Source organism: Schistocerca cancellata, chromosome 10 (genome assembly GCF_023864275.1).
Source record: "Schistocerca cancellata isolate TAMUIC-IGC-003103 chromosome 10, iqSchCanc2.1, whole genome shotgun sequence".
NCBI lineage: Eukaryota > Metazoa > Arthropoda > Insecta > Orthoptera > Acrididae > Schistocerca > Schistocerca cancellata.
Window position 1 is genome coordinate 87,539,984 of NC_064635.1, and position 15,044 is coordinate 87,555,027.

Sequence of the window (15,044 nt, forward strand, 5' to 3'; positions counted from 1 at the left end):
GCCACTATCTGTATGTCCACAACGTATGCCTGTTCAGTGGCTTATTGCCTTCGTTTCTGATTCGAATCCTGCTGTCCGTCTTTAATATGCCTCATCAATAATCTCTTTAGGGACTGGTCTACTTCTCGTTATTTATCTTTGTGTTTTCTGTCTTTTCTTGCACTTTATGGCTTGGCCGACAGCAAACCTGAAGATTCAGTAAATAGCAAGGCAAGAAATAAATAGGTCAGTAACCTTATAAGATGAGTTTACTTTTTATTTAAACTTACATTTTACATAATATGTGTCTCGCTTTTATTTAAATCAGTTTTTACATGAAATAAAATATTTCCCACGAATAGGAGGGTTGAGATACGCCAGAACATGAAAACTTGGAGTATACTATCACCATTCATCCACTGGAGCATACTGCCGAATAATTAAACTCATCAAAAATTAAGTGATACAGAGGTACTCTACTTCATTTTATTCTAGAGCTGGACAGTGTTTAAGGGAACTATTACAATTACAGTTACGGAATCATAACTATTAAGAAAACACGAGTAGTATGTTCTACATTTGACCAGATTAAATGTTTAATAGTGTAGAACTTACCAACAATAAATGGAGTTTTCTACATTCAACTGCTTTTAGAACAGCATGAGAAAACTATTGTTTTATTTTGAAGCTTTTCCTCCTACTGTTAAAATTCCAGTGTTTTTAAACAAACCAATGTCATATGTACCTTGTCACTGTGATAGGCAGCCTTTTGGCCATAATTTATTAATAGCTATGTCCTGCGGGGTGATACTTGCGGCTATAACGTATGCGTTCCTTCGGAAACAGTTAACAGAGATGGACTGATGATGGAAGTGTCATTCCACAGAAAAAGTAGTGCCACCGTTACAGCGTGGAAGGCGAGAAAAAATAAGCAGTTAGTACGTTCCTGGAAACTATTATCTCACTTCAGGTGTAACCCATTAATAGTATAGGCAATCCCAAGTAGTGTGTTTCAAGCTAGAGACTGAAGTAAGAGTAAATTGTTTTCAATGATGAAGAAATGACGTGACGTTACGTACAAGGCTACAACACACAAATGCAAGATTCCCCTTGTGATATTGTTGTCACAACACAGGTATTCTGTGGAGATAGTGTGGTGATGGAATGCTACTAAGGTAAGTGGTAAACATAACGGAGGCGTTTTGAAGAACTTTTTATATTATACTATACATTGACCCAACAGTTTTGATTGTAGCAGTATGATTATACTGTAGTGTATAATTTGTCACTGTTGATTCACTTTAAGGCACTAAGACCGATTTCTACCGCTTTTGGAGAGCTCATATGGAGTCCAAGTATCACATCTGCAAACATGACACCTATAGTGACAGCTGTCTGCTTTTTATGGTGGAATAATCATGGTCAAAGATTCGTAACTTATAATGACATTAGCATTTCCATTGCAAGAAATCTAACGACACAGAAATTGAGACAAAATCTATGAATGATGGAATAATAGACTAAGTGATATTCAGAAGAACAAGTGTGAATGACATGTATCAAACCAACAATATGTACAACACAAGAAAGGAATTACCAGTGCTCTTCGATTTTCAGTTCTGTGATAACTAGTATAACAGCATCATTTTCACTGGTCCAGCTCTATAACTATGAGGTCATCGTGTAAGATTCTAACCAAAGGGTCCTGGGTTTGATTTCTGACAGGTCGGAGATTTTCTCCACATGGGGACTAGATGTTCTATTGTTCTTACATTCATACTGTCATTACTGTCTGCCCCCAGTAGGTGAGTGGTCAGTGCAACAGAATGTCAATCCTAAGGGTCCGGGTTCGATTCCTGACTGGGTTGGAGATTTCCTTCACTCAGGGAGTGGGTGCTGTGTTGTCATAATCATCCTCATTTCATCCCCATCGATGTACAAGTCGCCAAAGTGGCGTCAAATCGAAAGACTTGCACCTGGCGAACAGTCTACCCGACGGGAGGCCCTAGTCACATGACAGTTTATTGTCATTACTGAGAAGGAAATCATATCAAACACACTATTGTATCGTCTTTCCTCTGATGAGATGGCTTTGTGGGCACAACCCAAAAGCTAATAAACTGAAACTTAAAAAAATCAGTAGCTATGTTAAATCACATTACCAGTATTGTAAAACAGTTATTACTTATGCAACATTTGCGCTTGATGAAGTGCCATATCAGAATTTCTCATAAATGTTGCTGCTGTTTTTCTGTACCATATAATGTGGAATTATCAGTGCAGTATTCCTTCAAGAAGCTCAGTGCACCAACAGACGGGAATATTGCTTGAAAGGCAACATTGTCCCAGAGCTCACCTGTTCCTACTTAACAAAGTTTCTGTGGTAAAGGCTGAGAACCAACTGCAATGTTGAGTCACATTATTATTACCAGATGCTGTTGTACAAAATCCCAACATGGGAAGTAACTCACTTGATAGGGCTCCATGGTTAATGGAAGGCAGTTGAGAGCCCATGTTCTGCACAAATGTAATGCTAGGTAACACATGACAAGGTACCATAGCGTTTCACCAAAACGGTGTTCAATAAAATGCAGGCGCAAACGCTTCTTAAGATTACCACTTTGTGTGATTGTATTTTGTGACTGGCACTAGCTCTAGGGGCGTTTGCCAGTATGCTGTTGACCAACCTGCTTCAGGTGGTTAATTGTTATGAATGTCGTCTTGCAATAGCCACAGATTTAGGAACATTTGTCACCATGCCGTTTTAAATGTTTCTTCAGATTACTACTTTGTGTGAATGTTTTGTTGCAAATGCCACAGCTGTAGGGACGTTCGCCAGTGTGAGTCATTGTATGTTGCTTCAGGGAACCACTTGTTACAAACGTCTTATTGCAAAGACCACAACTATGGGGGCTTTCGCCAGTGTGCAGCCGAGTGTGCGTCTTGAGGTAGCTGTCTGACGTGAATGTCTTCTTGCAAAAGCCACAGCTGTAAGGGCCATTGCCAGTATGCACTTGGGAATGCTTCTTCAAGTGGCCACTTGTAATGAATGTCTTGTTGCAGATTCCACAGCTGTAGGGGCGTTCGCCAGTATGCAGGTTAAAATGTTTCTTCAGATTACCTTTTAGCGTGAATGTCCTGTGGCAAACGCTACAGCCATATGGCCGTTCGCCCGTGTGCAGTTTTAAATGCTGCTTCAGATTAATACTTTGTGCGAATGTCTTGTAGCAAAAGCTGCAGCTGTAGGGGCGTTCACCTGTATGCAGCTTTGAATGCTTCTTCAGGTGACTGTTTGTTAGGAATGTCTTGTTGCATACGCTACAACTGTAGGGGCGTTCGCCAGTGTGCAGCTTTAAATGTTGCTTCAGATTTCCTCTTTCTGTGAATGTCTTGTTGCAAAAATCACAGCTGTAGGGGCTTCCGCCCATATGCAATTTTAAATGTTTCTTCAGTTGGCTATTTGTGTTGAACATCTTGTTGCAAACGCCACAGCTGTAGGAGCTTTCACCAGTGTTGAGACCCAATTGGCTCTTCACATCACTACATGTAGTGAACGTTTCATGTCCTTGAATATGTATGTGCTCCTTGCGGTCCTGTAATTGTGTAAGATTCTTCTTGCAGATGGTACACCTATGAGTCAGATGCCTTGTACCAGTTTCATTCTCACAGAATGCATCCTGTCTGGTGGTGTTTTGTACGCCGTTTTCCGTTCCTGGAGCCATCGAATCTTGGGTAACCAAACTGCCACTGTCATTAGTACCACCGTCGTCCTTAACGCCAATGAGGTTAGCACTGCAGAAAAACAGAAAAAGTTGTGTTACAAAATATTGTCATAAAAGTGCAACTATGGGAAGTAAAATAATACTAACATATGCTAGGTCTCCATGAGTGAATGGCATATGGCATATTCTGCAGAACAGGTTATAAATTAGGATCACATAGACTTGAACTGATGCTATTTTTTGGCCACTTTTAAAAGCCACCACAAAAATTTTAATTTATATGAGGCATTAGTTTAGGTCCTGAAAATTTTAAAAATTGTGAGAGAGTATTTACAGAAGGTAAATGTAGGAAATTCCACTGAGATTGGTGTTACTGCAAAGCGAAATGGCACTAAAACACCCAGCATGATTGCTCCATCAGACATAAGAAGCTATCTTACCATAGAACTCTGATGTATTCTTTGTGAACTTCTACATCTATGCTCCACAAGCCACCCTAGTGTACTTGGCGGACACTTGACTTCAGACATTCCTGTGTTTGCACATCAATGATATGTTGGGACATGCGTCACTATTTTCATAGTCATCCTACCACACAGAAGCCACAAATCACAAAAACGAATTAGAAACTAGCGTTCGACTGCTACAAATGATGTCATATTTGCTGGGAAGCAATGGATCTACATCTACATCTACATCTACATTTATACTCCGCAAGCCACCCAACGGTGTGTGGCGGAGGGCACTTTACGTGCCACTGTCATTATCTCCCTTTCCTGTTCCAGTCGCGTATGGTTCGCGGGAAGAACGGCTGTCTGAAAGCCTCTGTGCGCGCTCTAATCTCTCTAATTTTACATTCGTGATCTCCTCGGGAGGTATAAGTAGGGGGAAGCAATATATTCGATACCTCATCCAGAAACGCACCCTCTCGAAACCTGGCGAGCAAGCTACACCGCGATGCAGAGCGCCTCTCTTGCAGGGTCTGCCACTTGAGTTTGTTAAACATCTCCGTAACGCTATCACGGTTACCAAATAACCCTGTGACGAAACGCGCCGCTCTTCTTTGGATCTTCTCTATCTCCTCCGTCAACCCGATCTGGTACGGATCCCACACTGATGAGCAATACTCAAGTATAGGTCGAACGAGTGTTTTGTAAGCCACCTCCTTTGTTGATGGACTACATTTTCTAAGGACTCTCCCAATGAATCTCAACCTGGTACCCGCCTTACCAACAATTAATTTTATATGATCATTCCACTTCAAATCGTTCCGCACGCATACTCCCAGATATTTTACAGAAGTAACTGCTACCAGTGTTTGTTCCGCTATCATATAATCATACAATAAAGGATCCTTCTTTCTATGTATTCGCAATACATTACATTTGTCTATGTTAAGGGTCAGTTGCCACTCCCTGCACCAAGTGCCTATCCGCTGCAGATCTTCCTGCATTTCGCTACAATTTTCTAATGCTGCAACTTCTCTGTATACTACAGCATCATCCGCGAAAAGCCGCATGGAACTTCCGACACTATCTACTAGGTCATTTATATATATTGTGAAAAGCAATGGTCCCATAACACTCCCCTGTGGCACAATCTTTTACAGTATAATGGATCGTGAAACAGATGCTGCACTAAGAAAAGCCTATGCAGTCCTTGTGGAAATAAACTATTTATAAGATAGTGTGTATGCATAAATACTTATACTAAATAAATATTTTATGCACATTGATTGTCTCTCCACTAACACAAAGTGTTTTCACATAGATCGCACAAACAGGGTTTGATTCAGAGCTGGTTCTGGTGCCCATATTTACTGGCACACATAATCCACTTCCCACCCTGTTAAATGTAGGGCCTATGACCAACAAAAAGGTATTAGTTCCTTTATTGGCTGACAATGCCTTGTTTTCAGTACTTCTTGAACAGTACCTAACATATGAAAAGTTCAAGAAGAATTGTCTCCAGCTGAGTGAATGTCACCTACACTTAGAATAACAATTTGCTGCTTCCTTTTTAACTATCAGACCTACAGCACACAGCACCATCGTTGTAAGAGGTGCATCAAAAGCAACCATTCGAAAATTTCATGATTTCCGACAACAATGTTTCTCTGTACTACCATCTTTGTTATGGCAGGTTTTGCAAAACTGATTCTGGGAGTCTACACACGGGAGCTGTACGTGAGGACTGTGGCAAGAAAACTTATAACTGTGGACTTCCTGGTGACAGAACAAAGTGTGTCTTCTCAATACTCATTCACTTGTTAAACACTTATCTGTTCACTTGCTCAGTATGGGATTCAAAAATTTTGGTGAAGGTATCATACTCAGTGTCTGACTCCCTATTACGAGGGCAGTTCAATAAGTAATGCAACGCATTTTTTTTCTCGGCCAATTTTGGTTGAAAAAACCGGAAATTTCTTGTGGAATATTTTCAAACATTCCCGCTTCGTCTCGCATAGTTTCATTGACTTCCGACAGGTGGCAGCGCTGTACGGAGCTGTTAAAATGGCGTCTGTAACGGATGTGCATTGCAAACAACGGGCAGTGATCGAGTTTCTTTTGGCGGAAAACCAGGGCATCTCAGATATTCATAGGCGCTTGCAGAATGTCTACGGTGATCTGACAGTGGACAAAAGCACGGTGAGTCGTTGGGCAAAGCGTGTGTCATCATCGCCGCAAGGTCTGTCTGATCTCCCGCGTGCGGGCCGGCCGTGCACAGCTGTGACTCCTGCAATGGCGGAGCGTGCGAACACACTCGTTCGAGATGATCGACGGATCACCATCAAACAACTCAGTGCTCAACTTGACATCTCTGTTGGTAGTGCTGTCACAATTGTTCACCAGTTGGGATATTCAAAGGTTTGTTCCCGCTGGGTCCCTCGTTGTCTAACCGAACACCATAAAGAGCAAAGGAGAACCATCTGTGCGGAATTGCTTGCTCGCCATGTGGCTGAGGGTGACAATTTCTTGTCAAAGATTGTTACAGGCGATGAAACATGGGTTCATCACTTCGAACCTGAAACAAAACGGCAATCAATGGAGTGGCGCCACACCCACTCCCCTACCAAGAAAAAGTTTAAAGCCATACCCTCAGCCGGTAAAGTCATGGTTACAGTCTTCTGGGACGCTGAAGGGGTTATTCTGTTCGATGTCCTTCCCCATGGTCAAACGATCAACTCTGAAGTGTATTGTGCTACTCTTCAGAAATTGAGGAAACGACTTCAGCGTGTTCGTAGGCACAAAAATCTGAACGAACTTCTCCTTCTTCATGACAACGCAAGACCTCACACAAGTCTTCGCACCCGAGAGGAGCTCACAAAACTTCAGTGGACTGTTCTTCCTCATGCACCCTACAGCCCCGAACTCGCACCGTCGGATTTCCATATGTTTGGCCCAATGAAGGACGCAATCCGTGGGAGGCACTACGCGGATGATGAAGAAGTTATTGATGCAGTACGACGTTGGCTCCGACATCGACCAGTGGAACGCTACCGTGCAGGCATACAGGCCCTCATTTCAAGGTGGCGTAAGGCCGTAGCATTGAATGGAGATTACATTGAAAAATAGTGTTGTGTAGCTAAAAGATTGGGGAATAACCTGGTGTATTTCAATGCTGAATAAAACAACCCCTGTTTCAGAAAAAAAATGTGTTGCATTACTTATTGAACTGCCCTCGTATAAGGAATTTTCTTCCCTTGTCTAAAACTTTATTTTTTCATAAAATAATTATCATTTCAGTACTATTAACCTAGTTTTTACTTTCTTCCATAATAAATCGAAAAATTTAACAAAATATCCATATTAATTTCATTGGTAGTTAATATTTGTTTCATTTTGCCATTATATATTTCTATTATATTACATTGTTCGATACAGTAACATTAGCAATATTGGCAATTAATATTTATCATGTTTTGTCGTTATATTATTCTATAACTTTACATTATTTGATAATATTAATGTCATTTTACCACATACTAGCTAGGTTTTCCTACCAAAAGTATAAGAATTGAATCATAGGATTTTCTTGCTATTTCCTCCCACTGGAGAATCTAGATCAGGTAATGTAATGATTGAATTTTATTTGCGCTGCGTGGAAAAATGAACACAGATGTTTTCTGCGTCTACATCTGCATCTGCATGATTACTCTTCAATTCACAGTTAAGTGCCTGGCAGAGTGTTCATTGAACCACCTTCAAGCTATTTCTCTACTGTTCCATTCTTGAACAGCACATGAGAAAAACGAACAGTTAAATCCTTCTGTGCGAACTCTGATTTCTCTTATTTTATATGACGATCATCCCTTCCAATGCAGGTGGGCACCAATAAAATATTTTCACACTCTGAGGAGAAAACTGGTGATTGAAACTTCATGAGGAGAGCCTGCCACAATGAAAAACGCCTTTGTTTTAATGATTGCCACCACCATTCACTTATTATATCTGTGGCTATCTCTCCCCTATTCCGCGACAGTACAAAACGAGTTGCCCTTCTCTGAATTTTTTCAATGTCCTCCATTGATCCTATCTGATGCGGGATCCCACACCCCACAGCAATACTCCATAAAAGGACATACAATTGTAATGTCTCTTTAGTAGACCTGTTACATTTTCTCAGTGTTCTACCAATAAATTTTACCCTTTGGTTTGCTTTACCCACAACATTATATATGTTGTGTCTAGACAAGACAGTCTAGACACAAGGTGAGGTTACCGAAAGGGCACGCGTCAACTCACGCCGACTGGCGTGAATTCTGGAACAGGATACGTAATTAATGCTATAAAGAAAAGTACGTATCGTCTGTTTACTTAACTTTAATTCATCCTTGTGGTACATCGCTCTTGACTATACAAATGAGACTCTCTCCAGATATGGTTAATGGCGCCTTGCTAGGTCGTAGCCATGGACTTAGCTGAAGGCTATTCTAACTGTCTCTCGGCAAATGAGAGAAAGGCTTCGTCAGTGTAGTCACTAGCAAGTCGTCCGTACAACTGGGGGGAGTGCTAGTCCATCTTTCTAGACCTGCCGTGTGGTGGCGTTCGGTCTGCAAATACTGACAGTGGCGACACGCGGGTCCGACATGTACTAATGGACCGCGGCCGATTTAAAGCTACCACCTAGCAAGTGTGGTGTCTGGCGGTGACACCACAATATACCTGATTGTTTCAACTTAATTTATTCATAATAGTAAGCCTTAATTATTCATCTGAATTTACAGCTTTCAGATTTATTTGATTTACCGTGCAACCGAAATTTAATAGTTTCCTTTCGATACTCATATGGATGACTTCACACTTTTTATTATTGAGAGTCAATTGCCACTTTTTCCACCGTACAATTATATTGTTTAAATACTTTTGTAATTTGTTAGGCTCATCTGATGACTTTACAGGACGGTAAACGACAGAATTGCCTGCAAACATTCTAAGAGTGCTACTGACATTGTCTCCTAAATCGTTTATGTAGACCAGGAACAGCAGAGAGCCTAAAGCATTTCCTTGTGGAACGCCAGATATTACTTCTGTTTTACTTGATGTCTTTCCATCAGTTACTACGAACTTTGAAATTTCTGACAGGAAATAATGAATCCAGTCGTACAACTGAGGCTATATTCCATAGGCATGCAGTTTGGTTAGAAGACACTTATGAGGAACGGTGTCGGAAGCCTTCTGTAAATCTAAAAGTATGGAGTCAATCTAACAGCCCCTGTCAATAATACTCATTACTTTGTGAGAATAAAGAGCTAATTGTGTTTTACGAGAATGCTCTTTTCTGAATCCGTGTAGACTGCTTGTCAATATATCGTTTTCCCCGAGATAACTCACAATGCTCGAACACAGTATAGGTTCCAAAATCGTAATGCAAATCGAAATTAGTGGTATGGTTCTTTAATTCATCGAATTACTCTTATTTGCATTCTTCGGCATTGGTGTGACTTGTGCAACTTTCCAGTCTGTAGGTATGGATCTTCCAATGACCGATCAGTTGTATATGATTACTAAATATGGATTTATACTCTCAAAATACTCTGACAGGAACCTGACAGGTACACAGTCAGGACCGGAGGCCTTGTCTTTATTAAATGATTTAAGCTGCTTTGTTGTTGTTGCTGTTGTTGTGGTCTTCAGTCCAGAGACTGGTTTGATGCAGATCTCCATGCTACGCTGCTTTATTACACCAAGAATATCTAGTTCTAAGTTACTCATGTTGGCAGTTGTTCTTGGTTCCAATTCTGTAATATTTACTTCGTCTTCTCTGAAGCAATTACGGAAAATGGTATTTAGTAATTTTGCTTTAGTGACACTGTCACCAGTAACATCGTCATTGTTATTGCGCAGCGAAGCTTTTGATTGTGTGTTCCCGCTGATCTCCTTTACGTACGACCAGAATATCTTTTGCTTTTCTGGCGGATTTCGAAACCGAGTTTTGTTGTGGAAAGTGTTTAAAGCATTGTCATTGAAGTTGGCGCTACATTTCAAACTTCTGTAAAACTTCGCCAGTTTGAGAGGTTTGCGTTCTGTTAAATACAGCGTGCTTTTTCGTTGCGTCTGCTACAGTGTTCTGACCTCTTTAGTGTACCATGGTGGACCAATACCATTTCTTATTAATTTATTTGGTATATGTCCCTCAATAGCCGTCAATACTATTTCTTTGAATTTAAACCGCATCTGGTCTAGCTTACATATTCATATTGGAAGGACTGGAGAGTGTATCATAGGAATGTCTCAAGCGAATTTTTATCTCCTTTTTTTAAATAGATGTGTTTTGTTTTTATTTTTGGTGGGTTTCGATGTTAAGGTATTCAGTCTCACTACGACAACCTCACGGTGACTAATCCCTGTATCTGTCATGATGATCTCTATTTGGTCAGGATTATTTGTTGCTAAGAGCTCGAGGATGTTTTCACAACCATGTGCACTTAGAGTGGGCTCCTGAACTAATAGTTCATAATAATAATAACGAATTCGAACGACTTTTATGCCTACCTCCGATTTTAAACATGTATTTTCGTCAACATCTCGAGAGTAGATTGAAGTCACTAGCGATTATAACTGTATGAGAGAGGCTTCTATTTGAAATGAGACTCAAGTTTTCTTTGAACTGTTCAGCAACTGTGTCAACTGAGTCGGGGGTCGGTATGCAGGAACTATTATTAATATATTCCGGTTGTCATACATAACCTCTATCCATACTACCTACAGGAAATATCTACTTCAATTTCGCTGCAAGGCGAACTACTTCTGACGCAAATAAACACACCATCGCCAACTGTATTTAATCTATGCTTTCTGAATATGGTTAAATCCTTAATGAAAATTTCGTGTGAACTCATTTTCAGCTTTAGCCAGCTTTCCGTAGCTGTAACTATTCGGGCTTTGGTGCTTTCTATTAGCGGTTGGAGCTCTTATTCTTCTCCACACAGCTACAACATTTTGTGGTGTCACCGCCAGACACCACACTTGCTAGGTGGTAGCCTTTAAATCGGCCGCGGTCCGTTAGTATACGTCGGACACGCGTGTCGCCACTATCAGTGATTGCAGACCGAGCGCCGCCACACGGCAGGTCTAGTCTAGAGAAACTTCCTAGCACTCGCCCCAGTTGTACAGCCGACTTTGCTAGAGATGGTTCAGTGACTACATACGCTCTCATTTGCCGAGACGACAGTTTAGTATAGCCTTCAGCTACGTCATTTGCTACGACCTAGCAAGGCGCCATGTTCAGTTACTGTGTCTTCTGAACAGATAATATTGTGACTCATGTACCGTCAAGAGTGACGTTCATCATTAATGGATTAAAGTTAAATATCAAACTAATGACGTCCGCTTTCTGAATGCTAATTCCTTGTCGTGTTCCAGACCTCCCGTCAGTATAGTTCTTCCCTCCTCACGCCAGCCTGCGTGAGCTAAAACGCGTGCATTTCGGCCTCCTCTAGTAATACGGTGTTGGCTCTTCAGCCCACACAACACATTTTACAATATCGATTGTGTCTAGGTCTACTCTCCTGTATTTCTCCTGCACGCTTATACACTGACCCATTTTCTGTAGTTTCCCGGGATCTTCTAACCTAAAAAAAACACCCAGTCACCCCTACCCCACCCCCGCTAATCGTGTAGCAGCTGCCTGTGAGTAGTGGACCCCTGAACTATCAAGCGGAGCCCAGAAACCCACCAACCTACAGCGCAGGTCGAGGAATGTGCAGCCTTCAACGTTGCAGAACCGCTTGAGCCTCTGATTCAGACACTCCACTTTGTTATGTACCAAATGTCCATAGTCGGCTCTGTTGGAGATGCTGCATATGGTGAGTCGAGCTGCATCTCGCAAACAAGACTGACAGTCTTTACTACTGCAGGTAGCTGCCCAAAACGGGAGAGAACCTCTTCTGATCCAAAGCGACAAACGTTGTTAGTTCTGACATGAGCCACCACCTGCAATTGCTTGCACCTTGTGCTCTCCATGACATATCGGAGCAGCCTTTCCACACCTGGAATGACTTTCTGGTATGCACGCAGAGTGCACAGTCGATTCCTTCTGAGCACTCCATTCTTCTGTGCTGGATGGTGGCAGCTGTTGGCTTGCAGGTATAAGTCAGTTTGGGTCAGTTTGCTGTACAACTGATCATTCACACACCGAATTAACCACATAAGAACAAACAGCGATTGACAATCACCCGTTCAGATGTATTTGACTCATCTCGTGTAGCCCGCATCCCCTTTTGTCTGCAGGAAAGATTTTTATTTTTTGATGTGATGGGGATTTCACTGGCAGAGAGTCATCACATACACTTTGCACACATTCAAAAATCATTCCGAAATCAACTGTGTTTCAAAATAATGGATAGACCAACGTGTGCTGGATGCTAGGCGAGTTGTGAAACAACTTTGGCGCCCACTGAAATTGCCACTAGGGGCAAATGCTCTGTTTTTCCCCTCCCACTCCCCCCCCCCCCCCAGCCAAATCCCCGGGCCTGGGAAGAAATGTAGAGGTAGTACCCTCAGAGGATCACAAATCCTTTGTGGGTGTGACAAGCCTAAGGCTCAGTGTTCGTGCAGTAGTATTTCTATGATTTCGATTTCCATACTGTACGTTTCCCTCAGCTCATTTATCTTTTTACAATTACCTTCTACTATTACTCTGTCTTCTACTGTCTTATTATTTAAAAAATCATGTTGTAGATATATGGAAGTCTCATAATAAATAAGTTTGCAGTGACAAAAGAAAAAATTTACTCTGAAATGCCTACACTGAAACAGAAAATTATCTGGGGTTTGAAAAGAAATATTAATTCTGTTTATGTTGCGATATTTTATGATGATGATTGAGCTTTTGTTGTGGCTAAATTTTATAAAATTTATGTGAACAAAACTTGCTCATGAGGTGATTTTCATGCTCTATTGAAACATAATTTACTTTTGATTTGTATTGTACAGGGTGGGGCAGGTAATTATCCCTAACTACAAAAGTTAATAAAAGAAAATGTAAAAATGATAAAAAACATTTATTTGTTCTTCAATAAAGTACAATTGGAAGTTTGATTTTATTAAGTTTTGAACAGCAAATCCTGCAAGTGACTCGATTGTTTTCAATACACAGCTACAGCCATTTTCTGAAGTTCTTCTTCACTCTATGGAGCATATGTTATGGAATATGGCCTATTTCAAGGCGTACATCATCCTTCAAGGCTCCCAGGGTCCTTGGGCAGTGTGTAAGGGGCTACGGATTGCGTGCAGCTGTACGGTACGTTAACACGCGCTCGCCAGCCGACCTGTCTGGAATGCTGACAATTTGCTTTGTCAGCAAACGCGTGTCTGGCCATACTGTGACGGAGAGTACGCGACTGGCCGCCATCCACAGAGCAGTATTAACTAGGGCGGCCTCGGGCTAGAATATGTCTCTTTTCGTAATTCACCATGGAGCCTTTTGATACGACCATAATTAGCCGGTGTTAGGATGTCAGAGACAGTGATGATGGGTGCGTGTAGCTTGTGTGTTTTATAATCCGCCTTTGTTAATAAATCTGTTTAAACTTACTTCTCGTGTTCACGTATTGTCGTACCTCAAGGACACGCTGCTTACAAATCCTTACAAAATATTCGTGTAATCATCATCCAGAGCAACAACACAAATTACCCCCCTTATACGAGGTGCATTCACGTTCTAAGGCCTCCGACTTTTTTTCTAATTAACTACTCACCCGAAATCGATGAAACTGGCATTACTTCTCGACGTAATCGCCCCGCAGACGTATACATTTTTCACAACGCTGACACCATGATTCCATGGCAGCGGCGAAGGCTTCTTTAGGAGTCTGTTTAGACCGCTGGAAAATCGCTGAGGCAATAGCTGCACGGCTGGTGAATGTGCGGCCACGGAGAGTGTCTTTCATTGTTGGAAAAAGGCAAAAGTCACTAGGAGCCAGGTCAGATGAGTAGGGAGCATGAGGAATCACTTCAAAGTTGTTATCACGAAGAAACTGTTGCGTAACGTTAGCTCGATGTGCGGGTGCGTTGTCTTGGTGAAACAGCTCACGCGCAGCCCTTCCCGGACGTTTTTGTTGCAGTGCAGGAAGGAATTTGTTCTTCAAAAAATTTTCGTAGGATGCACCTGTTACTGTAGTGCCCTTTGGAACGCAATGGGTAAGGATTACGCCCTCGCTGTCCCAGAATATGGACACCATCATTTTTTCAGCACTGGCGGTTACCCAAAATTTTTTTGGTGGCGGTGAATCTGTGTGCTTCCATTGAGCTGACTGGCGCTTTGTTTCTGGATTGAAAAATGGCATCCACGTCTCATCCATTGTCACAACCAACGAAAAGAAAGTCCCATTCATGCTGTCATTGTGCACCCACCTGGATGACACTTTTCGCATTTTCAGGTTGTCATGCAGGAATCTGTGCACAGAACCCACAGAAATGCCAACTCTGGAGGCGATCTGTTCAACAGTCATTTGGCGATCCCCCAAAACAATTCTCTCCACTTTCTCGATCATGTCGTCAGACTGGCTTGTGCGAGCCTGAGATTGTTTCAGTTTGTTGTCACACGATGTTCTGCCTTCATTAAACTGTCGCACCCACTAACGCACTTTCGACGCATCCATAACTCCATCACCACATGTCTCCTTCTACTGTCGATGAATTTCAATTGGTTTCACACCACGCAAATTCAGATAACGAATGATTGCACGCTGTTCAAGTAAGGAAAACGTCGCCATTTTAAGTATTTAAAGCAGTTCTCATTCTCTCCGCTGGCGGTAAAATTCCATCTGCCGTATGGTGCTGCCATCTCTGGGACGTATTGACAATGAACGCGGCCTCATTTTAAAACAATGCGCATGTT

General features: G+C 41.8%; 1 protein-coding gene across 4 annotated transcripts in view; it reads right to left on the bottom strand.

Moving 5' to 3' along the window:
* Window positions 1-230: 230 nt before the first annotated feature.
* The window catches only part of LOC126106409 (gastrula zinc finger protein XlCGF57.1-like), a 327,990-nt gene continuing 313,176 nt past the window's right edge, over window positions 231-15,044 (bottom strand). For all 4 annotated transcript variants that reach the window (XM_049912684.1, XM_049912683.1, XM_049912681.1 and 1 more), the window contains one exon: window positions 231-3,771. In XM_049912684.1, the coding sequence (XP_049768641.1) occupies window positions 2,718-3,771 (1,054 nt within the window). In that variant the 3' untranslated portion in view covers window positions 231-2,717. The remainder of the gene's footprint in view (window positions 3,772-15,044) is intronic.